Source organism: Penicillium manginii, assembly GCF_028828005.1.
Source record: "Penicillium manginii strain IBT 31320 chromosome Unknown utg000001l:1.0-3466041.0:1.0-3467806.0, whole genome shotgun sequence".
In the NCBI taxonomy this organism is placed as follows: Eukaryota; Fungi; Ascomycota; class Eurotiomycetes; order Eurotiales; family Aspergillaceae; genus Penicillium; species Penicillium manginii.
In genome coordinates, this window is record NW_026643102.1 from 473,054 (window position 1) to 497,340 (window position 24,287).

Here is a 24,287-nt window from a genome sequence, read left to right on the forward strand (position 1 = left end):
GGGCGACAATATTCCATACCACAAAAGCGAGCTGCTAGGTGCGACCGTGCTCTAGTGATTGATGTTCTAGCATGACCTCTATAAAACGATCTGTCATTTACGCAGATACTAATTTCTATATTCCCCAATTGAAAATAGACTTCACGATTCTTACGCAAAGATTATTATATTTAGGTGGCTATTTGAACATGGCAATGACCCTTTGAAATCGGGACTACGGCCTACCAGTAGAATATTGACATTGAACAACGTTTCTCAAAAGTTGTCGCACTAGAATAGGTCTATGCAGCCGTTAGAGCATGATGTTAAAAGTTAAAAAGATTAAAACTTTCAAGTTGAAGCCTGAGGCTTCCGTGAAAGTTTTCTGCACTAGCCCTTGGGGACTGCTCAGAATCTGCTATGTTGTATGCGAATGTATATTCCAATATTAATCATCTACCACCTGTAGTGGTTTATTGATTATGTGAATGTATTGCTACGCCCAAAGCGGCAGCGGGGAGTATATGACGTCGACACATGGTCGCGTCCCCACAATGTCTGAGGCAGCAATTATAGACCGCCATGGCAGGCGAAAAGTTAGAAATTCAAGTGCCTGGAATCAAGCGAAACCTTCAAAATCATCACTTGGTATTTCTACCGCACTGGCAAGATACTCACTATCATGCAGATCTCCAGATGAACACCAGCAGCCCCTTATTCGTGGCCCAAGAGGCCGTGTGCTTCTACCCAATCAGCACTATCTATGATTCATGTCCGCGGTATCTATTCTACGCCCTTCTCGCGGTCTCGATCGTCACGCGATGGACTGGATGGCTTAGCGATGTATTTTTGGGAGCCGCGGCGACATACGCAGGAACTGCCTCTATCCAAGCATTCATTCTGGTGTCGACCCCGCAAAGGTTTCAAGAGCTTTCCGACGTGGCAATTCCATATGTCGCACAAAACACGACGCTTGAAAACAGCTTTCCTCAGCTAGTGACTGACACGAACATTTTGTCGATATCCCCGGGCGCAATTGAGCTTGATGGCGATGCGGTTCTTGCTATCGTTGTTACGGGCTACCTCGTCTTCTTGCCTCTGATGTGTTGGTCACGATATTTTTCAGGCCATGAAAGAGCCCGCACTCTCCTGTTTTGCCTATGGAATCTTCTCATGCTGGCGGGTGGCATTTGCGCACTGGTGTATTCGAAACAAAAGTCCAAAACTCCCACCCAATACATGTTTTGCTATCCCGATCTTCCGCCATTCGATGAAACCTCTAGCGATGGTTGGCAGGCATCCTGGCGAACTTCATCTTGGAATGAGAGCGTATGGGAAACCTTCTCGAACATATCTCGATGGAATGAGCTCGGAGACCTCTGCTTCAATCCCTGTTTCAACTCGAGTCAGATTTTGCGGCAACCTACCAGTTTGCAGTCTTGGGTCGCGACTAGAGATTCAGAGCTCGACCATCCGGCCAAATTTATTAACAGGGTCATCTATTCAAAACGATACATCTACAGCTTAGTCGGCCTATCCGTTATCCTCAACTTTGTTCATCTCTTGTTCAAATTCCTACCATATCGCTCGAATATCCCGTCTGCTCAGATTATTGTCATCTGGCGCGAACGCAAGACAATATGGAGCAGTTTCAAGGGCGACATTCGAGATGCACTGTCAAAATCAAGGAGTGAACTGTCCCTTGAGAAAGGAATGGAGGCCTCAGCTGTGAAAGCACCTTCAATCTGGACGAAAGTAAGGCCGACCTTAACTATTCGCGTCATGAAAGCTTCATCCCGCGTCCTCTTTGACGGTCTGATTCTCTTCGGGTTGGTGTTCAGCATGATAATCAGTCCCCTTACGACCGTTGCCTTCATTGTCTGGATAGAGTGGTGGATTAGTAACGATGGACCGCAAGGGTCAAACCAAGAATCGGCGCAGCAGGTTGGGCAGTGGTCGTACCTGGTCGGCATCGCCTTGCTCATGATCTCGGCCGGAATACTGGCCTTGAAATATCGAATTGCATCGGCCAGTGAGCTAGAGGAAGAGATAAGCAATAGCAGAAAACATTTGGCTAAGTTGGAAAGGATGAGAGAGGCACGATCCATGGTGGAGATCGCGCCATTGGCACAGGATGAAGCTCATCACTGAACGGCCAGCACCGGCTACTAGTACCGAGCATGTGCCGGCGATGGAAATAAAAGGTAGCAGAGTATTACATATAGCCCATCAAACTCAGTTCTAAAATAAGAATATGCTCCTTTAAATGACAAATGTCGATTTAGTATAGTATGCAGGTGGTTGATCAGCTGACGTTGGACATTATAGCAATAATATGCAGTGCCGCCTCCCAAACCGCAGATACATCCTATTTCTGACAAACCCCCGCAAACCTGACATTTGCCATATTTTAGGGCGTATCTAACACGTATCAGGGCCTGTGAACTCACTTGGCAGAAGTGCGGGGAAGCCCATCCCAAACCCTGATTGGCGGCGTCGGCAGCAGAGCTCCCCAGAGCGAATAAATCAGCAGCTTATTCTTCATACATGATTCTTCTTGGCAGAGTATATTTTCTCCCGTCCGAGAGCTCGCTTAGAAAGTTACTTGCATCATGTCCAAGCTCATGCAACGCCAACAAAAGAGATGGTGCCGCGGTGCGTTTCTCACCCCTCCTTCAAGCTGTCTGTGCGGGCGGAATTCGATTATAATTCAAGTCCGGATCGCCGCTACATTGTCTTCAACTTATCCCGTATGATCAAATAATCATGCAAGAGCCCACAGATAAGAAACCCGAGGAGTTTATCGAAGATGTATCTTCTTCCGATACCAACACATCTGGTCAGGGATACGTCCCGCTGTGGCACTCCCTGAAGAAATGGCCCAAGGTGGTAGGATACAATCTGGCTCTGAGCTCTGCGATCCTGCTTTACGGATATGACTTGGTTATTGTGGCGAATGTTTCTTCCATGCCAGCCTTTCAGTACGTTCCCTGCCATCCCAAAGTTCCTGTGTATACCTAGGTACTGATGATTCTTACTAGGCATCGTTTCGGTGTCGAGCTGAACGGCAAGTATATTATTCCCTCCGAATGGCTTTCACTCTGGAACGCAGCAAGTCCGATTGGAATGATGGTCGGGGCAATTATCGGAGGGTACTATCAGGATAGAGGTGGGCGCAGACTATCGCTAGCAACAGGATCTTTCCTCTCAGCTGTTGCGGGAATTGTGATTTACCTTTGTGATCTCCACCCGGCCATCAACTCTCGAAGAGGTCTTTTCCTCACCGGAAAGTTACTGCAAGGAGTCACCATCGGGATGCTGCTATGCATGATTCAGACATACATGTCGGAAGTTCTCCCTGTCGTACTCCGGGGACCAATCATCGCCTTTCTACCCATCTTCACCCTTCTGGGCCAGCTGATAGGATCAATCGTGGTGTATACCTCGCTTAAACATTCCGGGGCAGAGTCATACAGAATATGCTTCGCATCACAGTGGCCATTTTCAGCGGTGCCTTTCATTCTCTCTTGGGTACTGCCTGAAAGTCCGACGTGGCTCATAAGACGAGGACAATTCGAGAAAGCATTGAAAATGCAATGCAAGCTTGATACCGGCAATATGGATTCAGCGAAGACATTCGCAGATCTGCAAGCCTCAATCAAAGCAGAAGAGGAGGAACGCGAAACACAAAAATACTCCGACTGCTTCAAGGGAGCAGTCAATCGCCGCCGGACCTTCGTCGTATGTTTCGCAAGCGCTTTACCACAATTTTTCGGATTGCAACTACTTGCGAGTGCCTCATACTTCATGCAAATGGTTGGAATGAGTGCAACAAACAGCTTGATCTTTCTCATCTTGGGAATTGGGTTGGGTTTGATTGCGAACGGTGTCAGTCTTTTCACATTGAACGCACTCGGCAGACGCTTTCTCATTCTATGGACGCTGGGTGCAGCCTTTGTTTTGTGGCTTGCCCTAGGAATTGCTGGATGTTTTACTGGGGTGGTAACTATTTGGTATGTCTCATCGAAATCAATTTTTCTTCCATCTAACCAGATATCAGGTACACCGCTGTGACGATGATGGTCATAACCATGGTCTGCGGTCTAGGCATTTGGCCAGCCTCGCACGTTGTTGCCGCTGAAACCTCAGAGCTCACACTGCGATCCAAGTCCCAAGGAGTGGGTTGGTTTGTCAGTGGTGTGGCTACTGGTGTGTTTTCCATCATTCTCCCCTACATCTACAATCCGGATTCTGGGAACCTGCGAGGAAAGACCGGCTTCGTCATGGCAGCATTTGCAGCCATTGGCTACATCATAACCTGGTTCACCATCCCTGAAATGAAAGACAGGTCGCCTATGGAAATTGACCGGATGTTTGCGCTCAATCTACCTACCCGAGACTTCAAAGCCTGGAAGAGCGATGTCGTGATGGACAGAGGGCCTAATGTTTTGAAGCAGGAAACGGAGGCTTGAAAGAAATCAATTCCGGTCTGCTAGTACGCAGCGACATGTACTAGTAGTTTGAATTGAAGGTTGAACATCGAGGCTTAAGTAACGAGTGTATTGAGGCGTTTAAGTAATAGGAGTAATAATACCGTCTGATGGCGGTCAATTAGAAGGGAAACCAGCCACCCTAACATTCCATCGCATCTAAATCTAACCCAAGAGCCATGTGACCTGAGCTCTACCATATCGTACCATTGAACTGATCATCCATATACCATGATCATCTATTCAGCATTGTCAAGCGTCAAGACAAATCAAGATCTAGACAATCCCAAAAGTCCTTCTTGAATTTAAGCATCGGTGGGCTTGGGAGGGGGAGCAGTGCCGGCGGGGGGAGGAGGCGGAGCAGATCCAGAAGGGGGAGGAGGGACATCAGTACCCTTGGGCTCCTCATCACGCTTCTCGCGTCCATCCTCGGTAGGCTTAGGAGGAGGAGCACTGCCAGAAGGAGGAGGGGGAGGAGCAGATCCGGAAGGAGGAGGAGGGGGAATATCAGTACCCTTTGGTTGCTCGTCACGCTTCTCATTTCCATCCTCGGTAGGCTTAGGAGGGGGAGGAACATCCGAGCTTGGTGGAGGAGGTGGAATCTCCGTGCCGGTGGGACGCTCGTCCCGCTTCTCATTGCCATCAGATGTGGGCTTGGGAGGAGGAGGTCCGTCCGAGTTTAGGGGTGGCAGTCCTGTACCACTGGGTGGTGGCGGAGGAATCTCGGTGCCAGTGGGACGCTCATCACGCTTGTCCTTGCCGTCCTTGGGTGGAGGAGGCAGTTCAGTACCGCTAGGAGGAGGCGGGGGCAGCTCTGTGCCGGTAGGTAGCTGGTCACGCTTCTGACCATCATCTGTGCCCTTGGGAGGCGGGATCTCAGTGCCAGTGGGGGGTGGAGGTGGTGGGAGAGACGAGAGATCGGAGGGGACTGATAAACGTGTTAGAAGTTATAGCTCGGCGGTCGATGATCAAAGGAGTATGAAGTTACCTGGGGCAGGAGGAGCGCCAGCAACCAGGCCGGCGGCCATCAAGGTAGTTAGGACTGCGGAAACCTTCATTGTGATGGTGGAATTGTAATGTTATTGAGATATTGGAATGAATGATTGATTGTGAGTTGGGTATAAGTGAAGCCGACTGTTTTTCCAGCCTTTATATACCCTTGATGTGTTCTCAGGTGGTACCCTTCAAGAAGTCGGACAGAACAAACTTGAAGCAGATCTCTTGTCACGTCATGGCCTCTCGCAATGGTGACCCATGGCAATTCATAGAAGCGGGAGAGGCTGTCGTCAGCCAGCTTCCCTTCAAGGAAAGCATCTACAAACCGAATTAGAATGTAGTTGAAATGATCGACAACAGTTGACCCGAGGGCTCTAGACTGGAGTTCATCTGAAACGAATTGATCTGTGGCGACTTACGAAGCTGGTGGATCTTGAGTTCCCGAATGTACAACTCTGTGATTGTTGTGATTCTATGATTGTGTCGAGATTGATGTTGCCTGGCGCTAAACGAAGATCTTTCAAGATACGAGGCGACCCAATAAGACGAAAGGGTGGTAATGGAGGACGGACCAAAGCACAACCGAACAAGGCATTTTTGAAATGTATGTCTTTGAGCAGGCGCCGGTAGTAATGATTGCGCGTATGTTGGTGAACTGATTGGATGCAGTGAAAGAAGTCTGATGCAATTACGGTGGAGTGTGTGCGATCGACCGTTTCTCGACCTGGGGCCGGAACTGGGCATGCTCGCTCGAGACACGCGGCGCGAAGATCCCATGTGGGTCTCTCCACAAGATGACGAAGAGGCAATTCAGAGTTGAGCGATCGCAAGTGTTTATTTTTCCTTATTCAGTAGGGCTGATCTTGAGGTTAACATGGTCTTGTTACAATTTTATTTGAGACAAAAATCCAATTGTGCAATTTGGAATATCACCATCGTCTAGTAATGAGCAGCGTATACTTCAAACCTAGAGACTATCGCAACGGCTGGGGGCGAGATGGTCTGGGGCCGCACACTAAACCCGAACGGAGCTTAGTTCGGCTTATTTGTGGCTCAGTGAGTTAAAAAGTTCATCTCAGGTCAGGTACGGGAATGGTTGGGACTACTGCATCCCGGGTGATCAGATGCTTCTCTGTGGATGCTAAGGGGGTCTTTCCAAGGGTCTAGTATTCCGACAGCGGTACGCAGTAGATGACCTGATAAAGGATCATGTATGTTGAATATTGCGTGTGCATTATCATGGATGTTGCGCGTTCTTTTGCCGTACTGAAATCAATACATCAGTAGATCCACAGATGATGACATGAAGAGATTAACCCATTCTAAGACATCTCATGCCATTGGTGGATTTGATGACATACTACCAAGTGCAATGGGGATTCTCGCTCTGCAACAAGCAGAGATCCTGTTACGTGGTACCTCAGCAATAAGGTGTCCACTCTGGTGGTGAGATATGTAGCGCGCGCAGTTCTAGTTTTGAGAATTAACCAATATTTTCCTATTCATGAATCAACCCCTGCTTCGTACAATGACCGCTATCTGATCCACTGAGAGATGAAGCTTCATTAGTATAGTACTGGGAACAAGCTTATCTGCCTGGCCAATACAACTCGTTAATCAGTCCAAGCACCCTACGGGTGTAGTGGTTTTGTTTCCTGCGATAGACTCGTCTGCTCACGCAGACAGCCAGCGTGCGATTCCCATCTTTCAATACATAGTAAGATCTCTAATGAGTTATTTCAAAATACGTTTCCTAGCCTGAGAGACGACTATCAATACGCTAAGTCGTGGTTCGTTGGTTCCAGGCCTGAATCTATGCGGAGTACATAAGTAGAGAGTTCCACTTGGGCACGTAAAGGGTCCTCGGGAGTTTAGGCAAAGGAACGAATGGATCAGCTTCCAAGGTTGGTGAGCTTTAGATGAAGATACGTACAGTACGTCCCGAAACTGGTGCCACCACTTCTACTCTTACACTGTTTCTCGGGGTTGAATTCCTAAGCTTAGCTAGTCCCAATTGGGAATTTTTCCGAGTATCGTTGGAACTGAGACCTGTATTGTTTCATACACACAATACCTACCGCCATGGTGGGGTTGTCGCTTTTACTTTATTACAGCTGACACCTTTTCACCACTGACGAGATGATGAGGTCCCTGCAAACACAAGCTACATCGGGAGGCGGTGTACAGATACCTTCGCCTCATTATGGGGCCACCCCTCCTTCCTATTACGTCTTCGGTATCTTCTCTGAGGTCCCTAGATTTATACAACCCCAGTCTTGTCTAGACCTTATAAATCTTTCAAATGGACGGAATTTCCTGTGCATCCAGCGTTATCGCGGTTATTCAACTTACAGGGAGTATTGCGAAGATCTGTGGATGCTATATTCATGAGATCAAAGACGCACGAGATGATATTATTACCTTGCAACGGACGGTCGCAGGCCTTGAAGGCATCCTTGAGGAACTTGCAAGACTTCTCCAAGGACCTGGGGGCATGAAACTATCTACCTCATCCTCACTAGTCAATAATATTAGTGATTGCCTTTCGCACCTCAAGGCCTTGGAACAGAAAATTGATCTAGGGCGAGGGAAGCGCATGATGAAGAGACTTGGTATTCGAGCCTTAAAATGGCCACTCGAACGCACAGAAGTGGGCAGGATTCTCAACGATCTAGAGAGGTACAAGTCATCCTTCACTTTATCCTTGCAGGTGGACCAGACGTAAGACAGTCGATCAAAGTGCTTTAGTTACTGTGCGACTAGCTTATACCTATACAGTGTTCTCTTAACCAGTGTCGCTCAGAATATAGACCAGATCGACCAATATTTGATTCTTGACAAGCTGCCGATCGCGTGTGGAGCCGAGTTTGACTCATATATGGATCAGCACGAGGATGTATGTCTCCCAGGCACCAGAACTGAGCTCCTTCACCGAATCACGGAATGGGCCGGGTCGCCGCAGGACAAATGCATATTTTGGCTAAATGGCAAGGCTGGGACAGGGAAATCGACTATCTGTCGAACAGTGGCGAAATATTTCAGAGAGGCCTCGCTCCTAGGAGCAAGCTACTTCTTCAAGAGGGGAGAAGGTGACAGGGGAAATGCCACGAAGTTCTTCCCGACAATTGCACAGCAGTTGATGATTCGCATACCTGAGTTAAAACCAGGCGGTCTGAAAGCACTCAAGGATGAACCTGATCTCGGAGGCAAATCGCTAAAAGAGCAGTTTGATAGACTACTCCTTCAGCCCCTTCTGAGCTTAGACTCAACCAAGGGACAAGTGATAACTACGGTAATAGTGATTGATGCATTGGACGAATGTGAGAATGACAAAGACGTCCGAGTTATACTTCAGTTACTACCACAGCTACGCGTATCGACTGCTATACGTGTTCTGATCTTCTTGACAAGCAGGGACGAAATGCCGATCACACTAGGATTCTTGGGGGCTGGAGATCATCGTGAGGTTTTTGCTCTCCATGAGATTCCTGAGGCAGTGACAGAACACGACATATCTCTATTTTTGGAGGACCGATTTTCAAAGATCAGAGAAACGAGAAACGTCTCCAAAGACTGGCCTGGCGATGATAAAATCCAGACATTGGTTATGATGTCAGTTCCATTGTTCATTTCTGCCGCCACTGTTTGCCGATTCCTTGAAGATCCGAAGTGGGACCCAGAACAGCGCCTTGCAGAACTACTCAAGGACCAAGCCAAGTATGCGACTAAAATGGAGAAGACTTATCTACCAGTCCTCAGGCGACTCCTTGAGCATCAAGATAATGACGAGTCAGAGCAGCTGTTGCAACAGTTTCAGGACATAGTCGGCATCACAATTCTCCTTGCTGTTCCTCTTTCAGTCAATGCACTCTCCCAGCTTCTCCGTACCAGACGAGGGGTTATCAGCAACCTATTGAGTTCTTTCCAGTCTGTACTCAACATACCTGAGAACCAAAACATGCCCGTCAGGCTCCTGCATTCATCATTTCGAGATTTCCTCGTTAATTCTAGGAGCAAGTTCCGTCTGGATGAGCAACATACGCACAAGATTATCACCCAATATTGCCTTACGACCATGCGAGGTGGACTGAAAAGGAATATTTGTGGCCTATCAAGCTACAGCACTCAGAGGAGGGAGATCGATGCCCAGTCAATCCAGAGTCACTTACCAGAAGAATTGCAATACGCTTGTCGTTATTGGGTACATCATCTAGCACAATGCAAAAACCCCTGTTCTGAAATGGATGATGCTCTTACCTTTCTCCAGAAACATTTCCTGCACTGGATAGAAGCAATATGCGTTCTGGGGCTTGCTTCTGAAGTTGTGGGGATCATTAATCTACTGCAGTCAGCATTGAACGTAAGTGTTTATGAAGTGTTTAAATATAATCTACGCTAATTGATACAGAGGGATGAAAATCACAAACTATCAGAGTTCCTACATGATGCAAAGCGGTTTTTTTCTTAAAAATCGGCGAATCACCGATGACGTTCCTGTTCAGATTTATTACGCAGGACTTGTATTTGCGCCTAAACAGGCAATGGTTCGGAAGCAATTCGAAGCAGAACTTCCAGATTGTATATGTACATTGCCAGAAGTTCAAGAAACATGGAGCGCAGAACTACAGACTCTCGAAGGCCATGCAGGTTATGTTTTTTCTGTGATTTTCTCCCCCTTGGCCGATTCCTAGCATCCGGCTCGAGTGATAAGGCAGTGAGGATCTGGGATGCCACCACGGGCACGCTGCAACAGACTCTCGAGGCCCATTCAGGTACAGTTTACTCTTTAGCATTCTCCCTGACGGACGGATACTGGCTTCTGGCTCGAGTGATAGGACAATAAGGCTTTGGAACACCGACACAGGCACTTTGCAGCAGACACTCGACGGCGATTCGGATTGGGCTTTCTCAGGTCCGATTTCTTCTGTGACTTTCTCTCCAGACGGCAGACTACTAGCTTGCGCCTTGAGTGAGATAGTCATGCTCTGGAACCCTGGCACAGGTGTACTACAACGAAGTCTCAAGGGTCATACACGTTATGTTTCTTCTGTAGCTTTCTCCCCGACGGCCGAATGCTAGCTTCTGCCTCAGAGGATGGGACAGTTGTGATCTGGAATACTACCACAGGCGCGCTACTGAAAAGCCTCAAGGGTCATTCATGTTACGTTTCCTCTGTGGCTTTCTCCCCCAGCGGAGAATTGCTGGCGACCGCATCGGGTGAGACAGTTAGGCTCTGGGATTCCATCACGGGCGCGCTACAACAGACCATTAGAGGCTATTCGGGGTCGGTTTTCTCTGTGGCTTTCTCTCCAAACAGTCGCTTCCTGGCGTCTGGCTCGGGGGTGAAAGTCAGGCTGTGGGACACCGGCACGGGTGCACTGCAGCAGACTTTTGAGGGCCATGCAAGTACAGTGTTGTCTGTGGCCTTCTCCCCTGACGGTCGAATTCTGGCGTCCAGCTCGTATGCCGAGGCTGTCAGGCTCTGGGATACTTGCACTGGTTCGCTGCAACAGACTCCCAAGCGTCATTCAGGCTGGGTTCAATCAGTGGTTTTCTCGCCTGATGGCAAGCTGCTGGCGTCTGGGTCACGTGATAAGACAATTGGGCTTTGGGATACGGGCACGGGCACGCTGCAGCGGATTCTCAAGGGCCATTCAGGCTCCCTTTCTTTTATGAATTTTTCCCCTGACGGTCGATTACTGGCTTCCGGCTCGGATGATGACACAATTAGGCTCTGGGATACCAGCACAGGCGTCCTGCTGCAGACTTCCACGGATAAAACTAAAGGAAAAGTCGTTGACCTGGAATTTTCTGAATTTAGTAGAGTTTCGAGCTCCAACCCGAGATCGGTTGAAATAGAATCCTGGTGTAAGAATCATCCTTCTGGTTCATCTCAGGCGGATTCGGACACGGACATATCTATACTGGAGGGTCAGTGGGTAACCTTTCACGGTGAAAAGGTACTGTGGCTTCCTCCTGAATATCGACCCCTCTGCTCAGCGACTAAAAATAATGTTCTTGCAATGGGGCACTCATCGGGACGGGTTTCTTTTATAGGGTTCTGTGTATAATATGTACATAATATTTTCTACGTCCAATACAGATGTAGTCAATCAAACACAGCCGTTCATGTCCACGGCCAGACTGCCTTGGGCATCTATCCCACTTCAGTAAATAGTTTACGAAGATTACTTATTACCTAGGTATGCTTAGAGTGTAGACATCGCGTAACCCCTGATTGCGTTCTCGGGTATTGAGTCGGACAGTACTTTTGAACCAGCCTTTAGACGCAAGAGCGCGGCTGATACTCGATGTTGTTGCTTGGATAGCGAATTTATCTAGAGAAAGATCGCCATCTCGAAGAAAAAAGGTTAGTCTCTTACTCAGGCGATCGTATAGAGAGCTCCGAGTATAACTGGAGTGACACTTCGTGGTGGCCGCCCTTATTAGGCGGGGCTTTGAGTCTGTGACATTTCCGAAGATTCTTATATTAGAGACAGAAGAGATCTCCGATTGCAATCAGCAGCCTATGCCATCTGTGATACAGATAGCTCTCCACTGTGGATCATGTCAGAGATAAGCTCAAGCTTTCAAGGGGCTGAGTTTGGTGCCATCCGGTGTGTGTGGCCACTCAGAATGATGGTTCATCTCTTCGTGTTACTAGAGATCACGGGACTCCGGCTATGTAGAGTTACTGATTATGGGTCGAATCGGCCCGCACCGCGAACCAGATTTTGTGTTGTCCCACGCTACTGGCCAACTCGTCAACTTCCCAGATTGATGGCAACACAGAGACCATCATGGTACCTCAATTAGCACCACCCCCCCCCAGCTTGAAACGATGCGTGGTATCAGCAGCAGATCGCTAATTACATCCCAAATGACCAGAGCGGCTGGGTGCAACAGGGGTGGTAAAGGCAAGTTTAACTAGCTAGGTTCCAGAACAGTCTCGGGCTCAAGTATTTGATCTGTTTGCGTGGCATAGAAGCTTCCAGTTGCTGACAGACCGCTGATACAGTAACAAAACTAAAGTACCATATTTTAATCTGAATATAATCTGTATGATGTTATTCTTGAAAAATACAGGAAGATCAATAATCCGAAGCGGTTCCTAACGTAGACTAGTGTTTTTAACTAATTGAGTTCAAGAAACAGTTTAAGAGTGAAAGCGGTGGCACCAGTTTCGGGACACACTGTAGCATCTCCTGGCCGATTGCGGCTAATTATTCCCACCGTGAGACCTCACTGGTGCAAGCCAAAAAAGACGCGTACCACTATCGAACTGGCCCTGGAAGCTCGGCATATTTATGTTTCTAGTGAATGCACGGTGTATATCACCAAATTCATCAAACAGGTGATTTTGAATTCCATGTCATATGAGCTGGTAAGCCAGACCTCCGAGAACCAATGACTCTATTTCCCAATTTTTGCATCTTACCGCTGACATGACGAGATACCTCCAGGGCTCTTGTCGAACAACTCCTTTCTTATTGTCTATTTTTCTCTCCATCATGACTCGGTTCTTGCGTGGGTTGTTGAGTTTACTAAATTCTCAAATTTGATCTCTCTCATAATCCACAACAGCACTCACGCCAGAAAGCCTCGTTGATACATCCTCTACAAACTGGAAATCACTTGCACCCGAACTAAAGCTAGTTGAGGAACATAATATGTGTGTTCTACGATACGGACAGTGGATTGGGCCCTGCATGTGAAACCGCCAGAGCCTGGAAACCGATGACCATCTAGGACAACCGGGACTGCGAGTTCTCCAGCACAACAAAATACAACTACAACACCTTGCAAAGGAGAGGGAGGACCGGGATTCGATCATTTGCCATTTGAATTTGATCTATTCATGTTCCATATTGACACATATTGACCAAGCTTCATGACCAGCTCTCTGTGGTGAAGGTGCTCAGAGATACTCTGGGTCAATCTGCATAAGCGCCCCCATTCCATTCTTCTCCAAAGCATCAGTATCGACAACCATACTAGCGAGTACAACTGCGTCTTCAGTCGTGCTTGCATTGTCGCTGATCCTATGGTGGCATCCGGGAGCCTCGTACCAAGCCCCGCCAGTTTCGATAACCTTCATCGGCTCGTCGTTCATTTTGTTCAATATTGTGCCCGACACCACGTATCCCGTGACGGCACAACCGCCATGTCGGTGAGGAGGGGTTGCAGCACCAGGGCCATACGATATGCGCACGGTCACGATTGTCTTTCCAGAGATTCCAGGGGCCTTCAATTCGTATTGAGAGACGAGATCGATGGCCGGCATCGGCTTGCTAGAACATCCGTAAGTTCATGTTGAGATTCATTTGTGCGAATCAAAGTTGGCGCTTACCTGGAATCATAAATTGGTTCTTGCAATGTCATATTGTCGAGATTTCGTTTTAATTCCAAGGTGGATCGGGGACTTCGTGAAGTTTAGAAGATAGAGCCTGAAATTTCAAGGGCTGCAGATAGCTTTGAAGGTTTTGGGTTCAAGTTCGATATTGTTTTCGGGTGTTTGGGAGCTTGACTCTAATCAATAGCTAGCAACTAACACTGATCAAGAGTGCCAGATGGGCGCAGATTTCGAGAGAATATATACCTGGACTGCAAGAACCTTCCAACCTTGGAACCTTGCAACTCCCAGGCTATACGGAGTAATTTTGACGTAGCTGGCTGCTTCAAAATTGTGATCTATCGTCTAACGCTCAGGCTTACCAGGCCACTGGTATAATCGGTTTCCACATACAGACAAGGATACTTTGGCACCCCTGTACATAGAGGTGGGCCTACCGCCCACCCCCTTACAATACAATACAATTTACCAATCCCCGCTCCGCGACTCCCCTTATCGATAGAATATTGCCATCTTGACCATGCTTAATGACTCTCGCGATCGACGCCTCATTATACGCACCTTTCGTAACAACGGTGCTTCATTATCTGCGATTCAGTAAAAGAATGGCTGCTTCCCATCCCAGGTACGCTAAACATATCTCGATAAATGATGGTTAATCCCTCAAAAAAGCAAATCCGGTCGTATCCCTAAAAGCTTTCCCCCAAAATCGTTAATCAGATCCTCAAAGCAATCCAATTTTCAGACCAACGACGTGTGTTGATATACTGATGATCAGTCTTTATGTAGCTGAAATTGCGTGTATATGGAAAACCCTTGCACACATTGTTAAGAAAAGAGAAAGAGTTGTGTATCCAGCAGGCCAAAAATCCCTAAATACTGCTACATATCGTAAACGATAACTTATTTAGACATAGAAAAAGATTGAATAGTATCCCCAGAAGTAGAAATGGGTTATATTTTCCGATAAAGATTAGTTTAAGCTCGGCTAGTATCGTATAACTATCCTATATCTATCGATTTTCGGACGAGATATACCGTAAAATTGTACCTAGGTACTCTGTAGTTATCTCTCAAACCAAACAATCATCCCGTATTATAGTCTAGATCTACCTTGGTGGCCCAAATAAAGGTCTAGTGGCTCTCTGGAATTATGAAAATTAGAGAAATATGTGCGTGTAGTTATATTGTGAGTCTACTGTTTCTTAAAATTGATATTTTTCAATCTTTGTTGTAGCATAAGTCTAGGATTGGTACAATGTTACTACAGAATATAGCCTCTTCCCATAAATTCTGATTTACAACTAGGTAGTTGTATGCATTATATACTGCGTGATATACCTTTGACAGCGTGGAATAGTATACCGGACCCCTTTTTGAATTTATTATGGCGCAGTATCCCAAATATGACGGCAGATATTAATGCAATGGGGGATGCTGCTACACATTACTAGAATTTGAAGATTTTGTTTCCACATGGAGGTTGGGATGTAATATAACTGTATTAAAACCAAAATTATTGGCAAAATCATGTAGCGGTGTGTTGAAACATGCTTGTCCGCCCTGCAAACAGTTAAAATTGGGCGCTAAATGGTGCCACGATGACTGTCGTGCGCTGTCTGGGTGGGGAAGGAATGTTGCACGGCATGTTGCACGGCATGTTGCACAATATGTTGGAGTTAATCGATAAGGTTGGAAAGGCTATCCGAAATCCCGCTGCCACCAGGCAATCCCATAACACCGCTTGTCTATATGATACCCTTGGAATTCGAATTAGATGGACACGTGCCATAATTAGGAATAATGAATCGTGGGGGAAAACCTTATCTACTAGTTTCAGATCCGAGTCGGTATTCCAGCGCTGAAGGAAGCACGGGTATTGATCCTCCGGGGCTCGCACTGCAAATTTTGGATGAGCCGGGGAATATACCCGACACCCGAATTGCCATCTAGTTTAATCGTCATCGGTTTGAAAAAAAAAAAACATAGAAGTTGCCACCGTAGCTACCGAGATATAAAATTTTGTTACAAAATCTGCAGCTGGAAGGATATAGAAACTTGAATGCATAATTGAAATTCCATGCAGGCGCTCGATCAAAAAATCCACTATATTTCACAGCAAACCAGTGGCCATGGCTCAAATCAAGACGCAGTCAGCGCTGATCATAACTGGCCCGGGCGCAGCCGAAGTGATGCATGACCTAACAATTCCATCCCCTGACTATCGCCAAGTTCTTGTGAAAACACACGCCGTGGGACTGAATACGCCAGATGTCCTAGCCCTTGATCATTTGGGGCGGTCCGGCGCGGGCTTCGGGTTTGACTTTGCTGGAGAAGTCGTGGAGTTAGGCGAAGCTCTTTCAGAAAGCTGCAATATTGGCGATCGAGTAGCAGGATTCGTGCATGGCTGTATGTAAGAGAATCTCGCCGGATCAAAGTCTCATGCTGATCATTTACGCTTTAGGCCATGCAGCCAACTACAGTGCTGGTGCATTTCGCGAATTCATCTTGGCTGATGCCGATCTATTGATTCGGATACCCGATAGATTGAAATATGTCAATGCCTCAGCCTTGGGAATGGGCGTGAGCACAGCGGCGCAGGCACTATACCAATCTTTGCATTTGCCTCTCCCAACAAATACGCCAATCGCAGGGCTTAAAAGGCCCCTGGGGACATCCGACGCGTCTCAGATATTGATTTACGGAGCCAGCACAGCAACCGGGGCTATTGCTGTGCAGCTGGCCAGATTGTAAGAGCCCCACAGACTGCGACCGCGAGATTCAGGTTTGAGTTAGGCGCTGAACAATTCCGCAGATCAGGACTGAGAGTAATTGCGACATGCTCTCAAGATAATATCCCATGGATTAAATCCCTCGGGGCTGATGAGGTCGTTGATTACAGAGATCCACAAGGCACACAAAAGATACGTGCATTGGGTCGCCAAGATGGAATATCGAATGTTCTGGATTGTGTCGCGAAACCCCAGACGGCACAATTCTGCTACCAGTGCTTTACCGAGGCGGAAAATCTCACAAGGCAGCCCGTGCAGTACATCTATGCAGCCCTGATGCCGATGGAAGACTCGGACTTACCAGGGCCACCGAAACAAATTTCGCCATCGGCAAGACTCATAAATAGGTGGAACATGGTATACACATGCTTTGGACGCAGATTCACGATAATTAACGAACAAGTCAAAATCAAGCGGACGTGGGAGCCATCGAAGACCGACCGAGAGTTCATGGCTTCTTTTTATAAATTGATTGAAAAACATCTTCAAAGTGGAAAGCTGCAACCCATCCCAGTCGAAGTTAGGGAAGGAGGGTTGGCAAGTATTTTGGATGGTGTCGCGGCACTTCGACAAGGTCGTGTTCATGGGAAGAAGCTGGTTTATACGCTTTGATATCAATGGAAGATGAAGTTTGCCATCCCTCCGATACAAGGAAAACACGGAAATGGTTGGAGTAGATATTGGCATACTATGCTCTACAGAATCTAAATGAATTCAAGCAAGCTAGTAGGAGACCGAACTTGAAGCTATACAAATATTCAACCCCAACCCTGGAAGTGAAACGGTCAAATGATGATTTCCTTAGTTACATGCAAAATCATTGAATGCCACAGGCATCGTGCCTTGACAACTTGGATGTTTGCAGAAGTGGTATTGGCTCTGATTTGAGATTATCCTCCACTTATAATACTATGATGTCTATCATCCAGTATCTGGAATGATTTCATTGTATTTTACTAGCAGAGATAGAGTCTTTGAAGCACCACGGAGCGACTAATGATTGTCAAAGTATATGAGTGCACCGTGACCCAGTTTCAAAACATTGAGAACGTGAAGAAAATGAGGACGTTCCATCGGCTAATTCCACTGCGAGGCCAATCCCACCCACAGAGCAACTTCATCGAGATGCCCGTCCTCGTCTTCTCGATTTTTGCGAAATTCCCTTCCCATGCGCTGGCCATATCGGTTCACTCTATGACCACTCTCTTCCCCGTCATTCTTCTTCGTAGCCAGCCTTTTGGCAACCTCATTAGCCTCGAAAAGAGTCACGAGTCTTCTTTTCTGAACGACCTGCTGTGTTCGCTTCCTGCAAACATCAATCATAACCTCTACTCTGGTCCTCTGGTCATCGTTCTTGATAAAATGCTCCGGTCCACGCGACGTGATGTTTGGCCACTGGTTCTGCCGATTCGACGTGACGGAACTCTGGGGAACTTCGCGAGTCGTCGCATTAACCCAGGCGTCCACGGCCATTTCGAGTGGCGTGCTTCCTGTGGCATTTTCTCGGTAGAGGAGATCAAGTCGCTGGTCCAAAATTGGTTCCAGAACTTGCGGGTATGCTCGCTTCACACAGTCATGGACCGGTGTGTTCCCCGTACCATCCAGCAATTCCAGGAACTTTTGATTGGTAGATTGCCCCAGGTCCAAGAAGAAGTGTGTCATCGAGCGAGAATCGTCCTTCTCACGGGCGTCGGCGAAAAAGTCAGAGCTAGACTTGCTGAGCCAGCGTGCGAAGGGGGTTTGTGAGCTTTCACCTGCACGTTGCGTAAGCATGGCAGAAACGAGCTCTTTGTCCATCAAGTCGACCAATTTACGAATCTCATCCGGTACTCTTGTCACGGCGTCTGACATAGAGCAAACCGCCAAATGGAGGAGATTGCGTCCTTGGTTATCACGAGTGGCTTGGTTAGCGCCAGCTTTGGTCAGAATCCGCGCAAAGTTGACCTTCTGAAGTGATATCGCCAGTGCAAGCGGCGTGTGGCCCTCCGATGATCGTACTTCCAAGCATTCGGGGTGTTGATCAACAAGATACTGAACCAGTCGCTCTGATTCTTCACAGGTTCGGGCCATCACTGCGCAGTGAAGGACAAGGTTATCTATTACTGAAGTTAGTATAATCCATCTTCTGGCATGGGATTGTTAACAAACTCACTTCGACCTTGGAGCCATTTCAGAACAGTTGCGTCAAGCCCCAGTGTAGACTGGGCAACTCTCTTAATATTATCGTTTTCTGAGTGCGCATGAACGTATTCCAGATAGTAACGACTGGGCGCTGTGCCGAGAAACCACTCGGTACTAGGCAAGCTTCCTTGCAATGCCGAGAGAAGGAGAGGCGGGCGACTGGGACTCTCGGTTTTGCTGGAATTATCTGGTCGGCCAGAATCCGCCCAGTCTTTGCGTTTCTGGCCTCGGATTGACAAGCCCTGGTAATACTCGGGCTCCTCGCTGGCAGCAATCCCGGATTCCTCGCTCAGTTTCATGAGCGGCAGGCCAACAGCAGTACTTTTGATGATGGTAGCAAGACATTCCGTGTGGCCGAGCGAAATTGCAAGCTGAAGTTCACTTTGGTCAAGAGTAAATGGGGTCTTGTTGGAAGGATCACTCCTGACGGACTCGTGTCCGGCATTCAAAAGCCACTCCAACAGACGAACGTCGTTCTTGAAAATTGCATATTTAAAAAGGTTGTTCACCAGGAGGTAAGGAGACCCGCTCCAATGATTCATACCGACAAGGCGGAATGTTGCCTGGGGGGGAAGTTCTTCGTCCAGAAATAATTGAACGGGGCAATATCGCTCCAACGCTTGAAGTGGTGAGACTTCGCTTTCGACTTGGCTCGTCACTTCTCCGACTTTTTCATATGTAAATTGTTCATCCACGGCATGACCGACAATGTTGAGGCCCTCGGTATCGGAAGATTCGTTATCTGAGTCAATGTCCATCTCAAAGTGTTGATGAGTGACATCATCCTTCACCTTGTACTGGGTCCGGAGTATCTGCAAAATGGCCTTTGCAATGCGAAGGTGGCCTCGCAAGATACAAATTTGAAGACAGTTGAGTCCTAAAGAATCTGTTTTGGAAATACTGAGAGGTACTTGATCCTTGTCTTCTCCCCACATGCCTAGGGCGAGAGATTTGATGGTTTCCAGATCTCCACCCCATGCAGCCTCGAAGCTATTCTCATATGTTAGTAGTGGGATCAAATATTTCTAAAGAATATGATCTCAGGGACATACAGTTTGACATATCCTTCATTGGCAATATCAGAGAGACCCGAGAGCGAACTGAAGAACTCGATCTTGAATGGCTTTGCGGAAGGTTTCTTCATGTGGTTTGTCCTGTTTCGATAACCTTCGGGCTCCGGCCCCTGTGTTTCTCCCGGGTGGAGCTCATCCCAAGTCTTTGCGTCTCGGGATAACAATTCCGCTTTGAGCAACTCGTATTTCTCAATCATCTCCGTGATTGCCTCTCTCCTTTCGGCTTCGCCCGGCTTGTCTTCAGATGACTTTGCAATTTCTGCTTCTTTCTCTTCGACCTTCTTGTTGTTTTCCTTTGCCTCCTTCAGCTGAGCTCTTGCAGAGAATATTTTGTAAGTACCCTCTTTAAATTCGGTGAAGTATGAAGAATCGTCCTGCTCGAAGATGACGGGATCTGGAAGACCATATGTGGGGTACCATGAAGGAGCTTCTTTTTTCAGACAGTTTCGCAACTCTCGCAAATATCGATTTGTTGAATCTAAAAGTGTTTCATCACGATCGTGTCTTCGTTGGTGCATTGTGTTGGGGTCGGCACCGCGTTGCAGCAGATCAATAGCGGCGATTGGTAGATCATTTTCGATGGCGTAGACAATAGGCTGCTTGTGGTGTGTTTTCGCGAACCTCTCCTCCCTACCATATAGCAATGCATCAGGAAACTGAGATTTCACTGCCTTCAACCAATCCGCCAAATCATGACTAGGCTTAGCACCTAGCTCGAGAAGCTTCTTGGCTCCGACCTGATTTTTGGCACACAACGCATTGACCAAAGCCGAGGCGAAATCGAAACTGGAAGAATACCAAGCGGCTCCCATGGCAGTCAAATGGTTTATTGCTCGTTGCATTCCCGGTCCGTCATGCTCTTGGTAGATGTCGAGAAGCTCGTTATAGTCGGACTGTGCGATGTACTGGAGTGCTGTCTGGTGAGACATGTCCGCCTGGGCTGGGGAAGCACCGAGCCTCAACAGCGTTTTCGACATCTCTCTGGCCTTCTCCAACGGGAGAGAGAGCACCAACACCAAAGTCATGATTGCGCCTTTTGGTCGCTTATCATAATCGTTCGTGATCTTGATTGGCAACAAAACATCGGCTCCAAATGATGTAACGAGCTCTTCGACAGTCTCCACATGTCCATGAAGGATTGCGAGATGGAGCGGCGATGCTAAATTATCCCAAGCTGGTACGTTGATATCGTAGATGTCTGGGTCTAGCTCATTCTCTTCGATTGTATCGTAGGTTGGGCCTACTTCGTCCGTGTCCTCCTTGTCCACCTTGACATACGATGCAGATGTCTGAGAGCAAACATCATTTTCAATGCAATCGTCAGCATCCTGACCGTCGACTTCCATGGGTTCGCCTTTCGTGGTGGCAGCTTTCCGATCTTCTTCTTCCTCGTTTTGGTTGCTCTTAATCAGTAGAATGCGAACGATCTCAGTCGCACCTCTCGCAGCAGCTAGATGCAATGCGGTTTGTCCATCTGCCATCCGAGCGATAAGTCTCGCGCCGTGATCAACAAGACATTGAACAATCTCCGGAGTAGAGATCATGCAGGCCAATTGTAGAGGAGTGCGTCCAGTGTAATCTCGGCGGTCTGGATCTGAATCTTCCTGGTCGAGGAAATTCTTCACTGATTGCAAGTCATGCGAGACAATTGCCTGGCAGAGCAGCTCGGTACGACCAATGTACGCCATTTCTGTGTCTTGCTGTCAGTATTTCGTTATACTCAAAACACGAATATATGGGCCATACCTGTCCAGTCCGTCTCAGTAATTGGATTGAAACTGCCAATTTCTTGACGACCGGGGTTATCTTTGATGAAGGTGATATTGCCGGAGATGTAGATCTTGCTCTCCTCTTCAGCCACCTTGCGTTCTTCATCAGTCACTGGCTTGGGGCAAGATCCACAGCAGTCTCCAATGACATGTTCGGCTTCACCGAAGAAAGCAGGGTGGCGATGAAGATAAACTCCACGATCCTTCTTCTGATTCCACTGCGCATTGAGGAGTAGATCCTTGGTGTAGAGAAGCTTCTCAATCTTCCGTGCATTGAATCTCCGACCGTAAGGGATGGTCTATAGGAGTGTTAGATTACCTTTCAAGGAACAGACAGGGCTCGAGACTTACAAACGTATGGTAGTCCGAGATTTGGTCCTCTTCCTGCCATTCCGGGACTTCATCTTCCCAGTCGTCTTTTATATTGCCTCGCAATTCCTTGCCCTGACGACGCTGTAGATACAAACTGAGAGCAGGTCTTCCTCGCTCTTCGCGTCTCTTTGTCAGATAGTCTTCACGGTCGCCTGGCTTTGGCAGCTGCTCTAGAACCAAGAGACGTGCGAGTCCCTCAGTTCGCCTGAAACTTCTTTCGAATATAGTCTAGTTCCAAAGGTCAGCACCATCAGCCATCAATATCTTTGCTTCGTGTGTCATATTTTCATACCGGGTCGACCTTTGACCGGTCAAGTTGAGTCCAAAACACTTCAAAACCGCGATGCGAGTACTTGGACAAGCGATTTTCATAGGAAGGAGATCGGCGCGTCAGATCTACTTGATTAGTCTGCGTGATGTACGCCGCAATAGCTCGAGGAGATGCGTAAACTTGGTGGCCGTCATAGGCTGTGCATGAACAATCGACATCGAACCCGGTGAGGATTTCAGCGATCGAGCGATAGATGCGAAGGACGATCTGGACATGCCGGGTGGGATATTGGGATGCAATCGTAATGGTATTTTTCGTGCGGATGGTTGTTGTTTCATACAAGATCGTGTTACGGATCTTGTCTTCAATGTGTTTGATCTTATCAATGGCTTGCTCCTCGGTCAAGCCATACAAGAACAAATCGACATCCGATGCGGGTGCAAATTCATCGTGGTAGTATTGGCGGAGGCCCCTTTTGGAATTGCGATATTGCTCTGGCACAGGTAAAAGGGATGTCACAACAGCACTGCCAGCAGCGATCACATTGCTCCAGTCGAGCTCGCTCAATGCACCTTCAGTAAAGAGGGCGAAATTGTTTTGAAACTCATCGAGCGTAGGGACAACAGCAGGCGAGCCATCATCTCTGCGCTTGTCGGTGGAGAGAGGTAAGATGTATTTCTCCTTTTGTTCAGGTGTTTCTGAACTGAGATCTCGCGCGCGAACACGAATATCTGTGGAGCCAGTCGCAGCATCATAAAGAGGCACAATGTTGGCATGATTGTCTTTCAGCAAAGTGTGAGCTGGCTCTTGGGCATAAATCTTCCGTGCCAAAGCATCGTATTCATTGTAGGGCTTCAGAAGTTCCTCAATTGGTGTCTTCTGGTGTGACTGGACATGTTGGATGAAATTCTTGTGCTTTACTGGCACCGAAGGTAACTGGGAAGTCATGGTGGGTGGTATAGATCAGAAAATTGGGGATATCTTTAGTGGCAATGATGAACCGAATGCTGTATATCCCATCGAGAAGAATAACAGAGGGTTTTATAGCATAAAGCTTGGAGAAGTGACCTAGTCTGCTTTAGATCTAGTGCATAAAGGGTCCAGGCAGCTATAGGCGACAGGACACGATCCACTCGCTCGGCAACCAATCAACAATATGCAACTCATCAGGCCAATACTCTCCGTCTCGCTTGCACACTCAACGCAATTTGAGATTAGGCAGTAAAGCTAAGGGTGATGGCCTGGTACTTGGTCGCGTCTTAGACTTATTTGAATAAAAAAGCGAATTCATCACAACTTACTTGAGGTGAAAAAGCCCAGGCGAACGCGTCAATAATGAGCCTAGAAACCGGAAAACACCATCCAGCCCCATGAAGTCGTCTTCATGAATTCTGAGATTTCGTGAAATGGGCTTTTTTCTTGGCCTTGCACAAATGCTCCAGCCGAGCTAATAAGTATATCGAGTCGAGTGTCTCGGACTTCTCGGCCTCGCCTTCCGGTGCAGATCAAAAGACGGGGACATCACCGCGAACAGTCCGACCGGTGGCGGTCGATAGCCACACAATCGAAGATAATTTTAAAACCGGAGCCTCCTCGTGGAATGAGATATCGATGTTTGACACCAAGATCTCCCAATTAATCATGGGGTAAGGTCTGGGCGAATCACCGACTGCACACCTGGGCAGTTAAGGGGCTGCGTCGGCCGAAGGTTTTCCGTTGGGCTTGGACTTCCTTCTGATGCCTGAGGCACCCACGTCCCTAATCCACCAACACGGCCGTCTTCGGGAATCATGAAAGCAATCATTTAATACTTCCATGATGGGCGATCATAGTCTCTTGTAGTCAACTTAAACTTGAGATTCATTTGATACTAGTACTTTTGCCAAGATTTCTTTTCAATTCAAGAGTCTATCTCAGGCTAAGATACCCAGATGAATCATTCCAAGGTTGAATTTGACGTTGACAATTCACCTGCCCAGGTGGGCAGATCAAAATCTTGGAGTATAGTATA

General features: G+C 47.6%; 8 protein-coding genes across 8 annotated transcripts; 5 read left to right on the forward strand and 3 right to left on the reverse strand.

Annotated features, from left to right (window-relative positions):
* Positions 1–675: 675 nt before the first annotated feature.
* N7533_000170 (uncharacterized protein) lies at positions 676–2,130 on the forward strand (the record flags this gene model as incomplete). Its single annotated transcript, XM_057096820.1, has 1 exon — positions 676–2,130. The coding sequence occupies one exon, from the start codon at positions 676–678 to the stop codon at positions 2,128–2,130; it is 1,455 nt and encodes a 484-aa protein (XP_056965313.1).
* Positions 2,131–2,745: 615 nt separating this feature from the next.
* Positions 2,746–4,451, forward strand: N7533_000171 (uncharacterized protein; the record flags this gene model as incomplete). The annotated part of the gene is made up of 3 exons (XM_057096821.1): positions 2,746–2,960; positions 3,021–3,992; positions 4,040–4,451. The coding sequence occupies 3 exons, from the start codon at positions 2,746–2,748 to the stop codon at positions 4,449–4,451; spliced, it is 1,599 nt and encodes a 532-aa protein (XP_056965314.1).
* A 323-nt stretch (positions 4,452–4,774) lies between these two features.
* On the reverse strand, positions 4,775–5,527 carry N7533_000172 (uncharacterized protein; the record flags this gene model as incomplete). Its single annotated transcript, XM_057096822.1, has 2 exons — positions 4,775–5,397; positions 5,458–5,527. The coding sequence occupies 2 exons, from the start codon at positions 5,525–5,527 to the stop codon at positions 4,775–4,777; spliced, it is 693 nt and encodes a 230-aa protein (XP_056965315.1).
* Positions 5,528–7,767: 2,240 nt separating this feature from the next.
* Positions 7,768–9,933, forward strand: N7533_000173 (uncharacterized protein; the record flags this gene model as incomplete). Its single annotated transcript, XM_057096823.1, has 3 exons — positions 7,768–8,186; positions 8,244–9,825; positions 9,874–9,933. 3 exons carry the CDS (start codon positions 7,768–7,770, stop codon positions 9,931–9,933), a joined length of 2,061 nt encoding a protein of 686 aa, XP_056965316.1.
* A 604-nt stretch (positions 9,934–10,537) lies between these two features.
* N7533_000174 (WD40 repeat domain-containing protein) lies at positions 10,538–11,536 on the forward strand (the record flags this gene model as incomplete). The annotated part of the gene is made up of 1 exon (XM_057096824.1): positions 10,538–11,536. The coding sequence occupies one exon, from the start codon at positions 10,538–10,540 to the stop codon at positions 11,534–11,536; it is 999 nt and encodes a 332-aa protein (XP_056965317.1).
* A 1,847-nt stretch (positions 11,537–13,383) lies between these two features.
* Positions 13,384–13,847, reverse strand: N7533_000175 (cupin domain-containing protein; the record flags this gene model as incomplete). The annotated part of the gene is made up of 2 exons (XM_057096825.1): positions 13,384–13,756; positions 13,816–13,847. The coding sequence occupies 2 exons, from the start codon at positions 13,845–13,847 to the stop codon at positions 13,384–13,386; spliced, it is 405 nt and encodes a 134-aa protein (XP_056965318.1).
* Positions 13,848–15,950: 2,103 nt separating this feature from the next.
* N7533_000176 (zinc-binding alcohol dehydrogenase family protein) lies at positions 15,951–17,222 on the forward strand (the record flags this gene model as incomplete). The annotated part of the gene is made up of 3 exons (XM_057096826.1): positions 15,951–16,227; positions 16,283–16,568; positions 16,634–17,222. The coding sequence occupies 3 exons, from the start codon at positions 15,951–15,953 to the stop codon at positions 17,220–17,222; spliced, it is 1,152 nt and encodes a 383-aa protein (XP_056965319.1).
* Positions 17,223–17,687: 465 nt separating this feature from the next.
* Positions 17,688–23,224, reverse strand: N7533_000177 (uncharacterized protein; the record flags this gene model as incomplete). Its single annotated transcript, XM_057096827.1, has 6 exons — positions 17,688–18,706; positions 18,763–19,781; positions 19,844–21,554; positions 21,611–21,932; positions 21,985–22,233; positions 22,298–23,224. The coding sequence occupies 6 exons, from the start codon at positions 23,222–23,224 to the stop codon at positions 17,688–17,690; spliced, it is 5,247 nt and encodes a 1,748-aa protein (XP_056965320.1).
* Between the last annotated feature and the right edge of the window lie 1,063 nt (positions 23,225–24,287).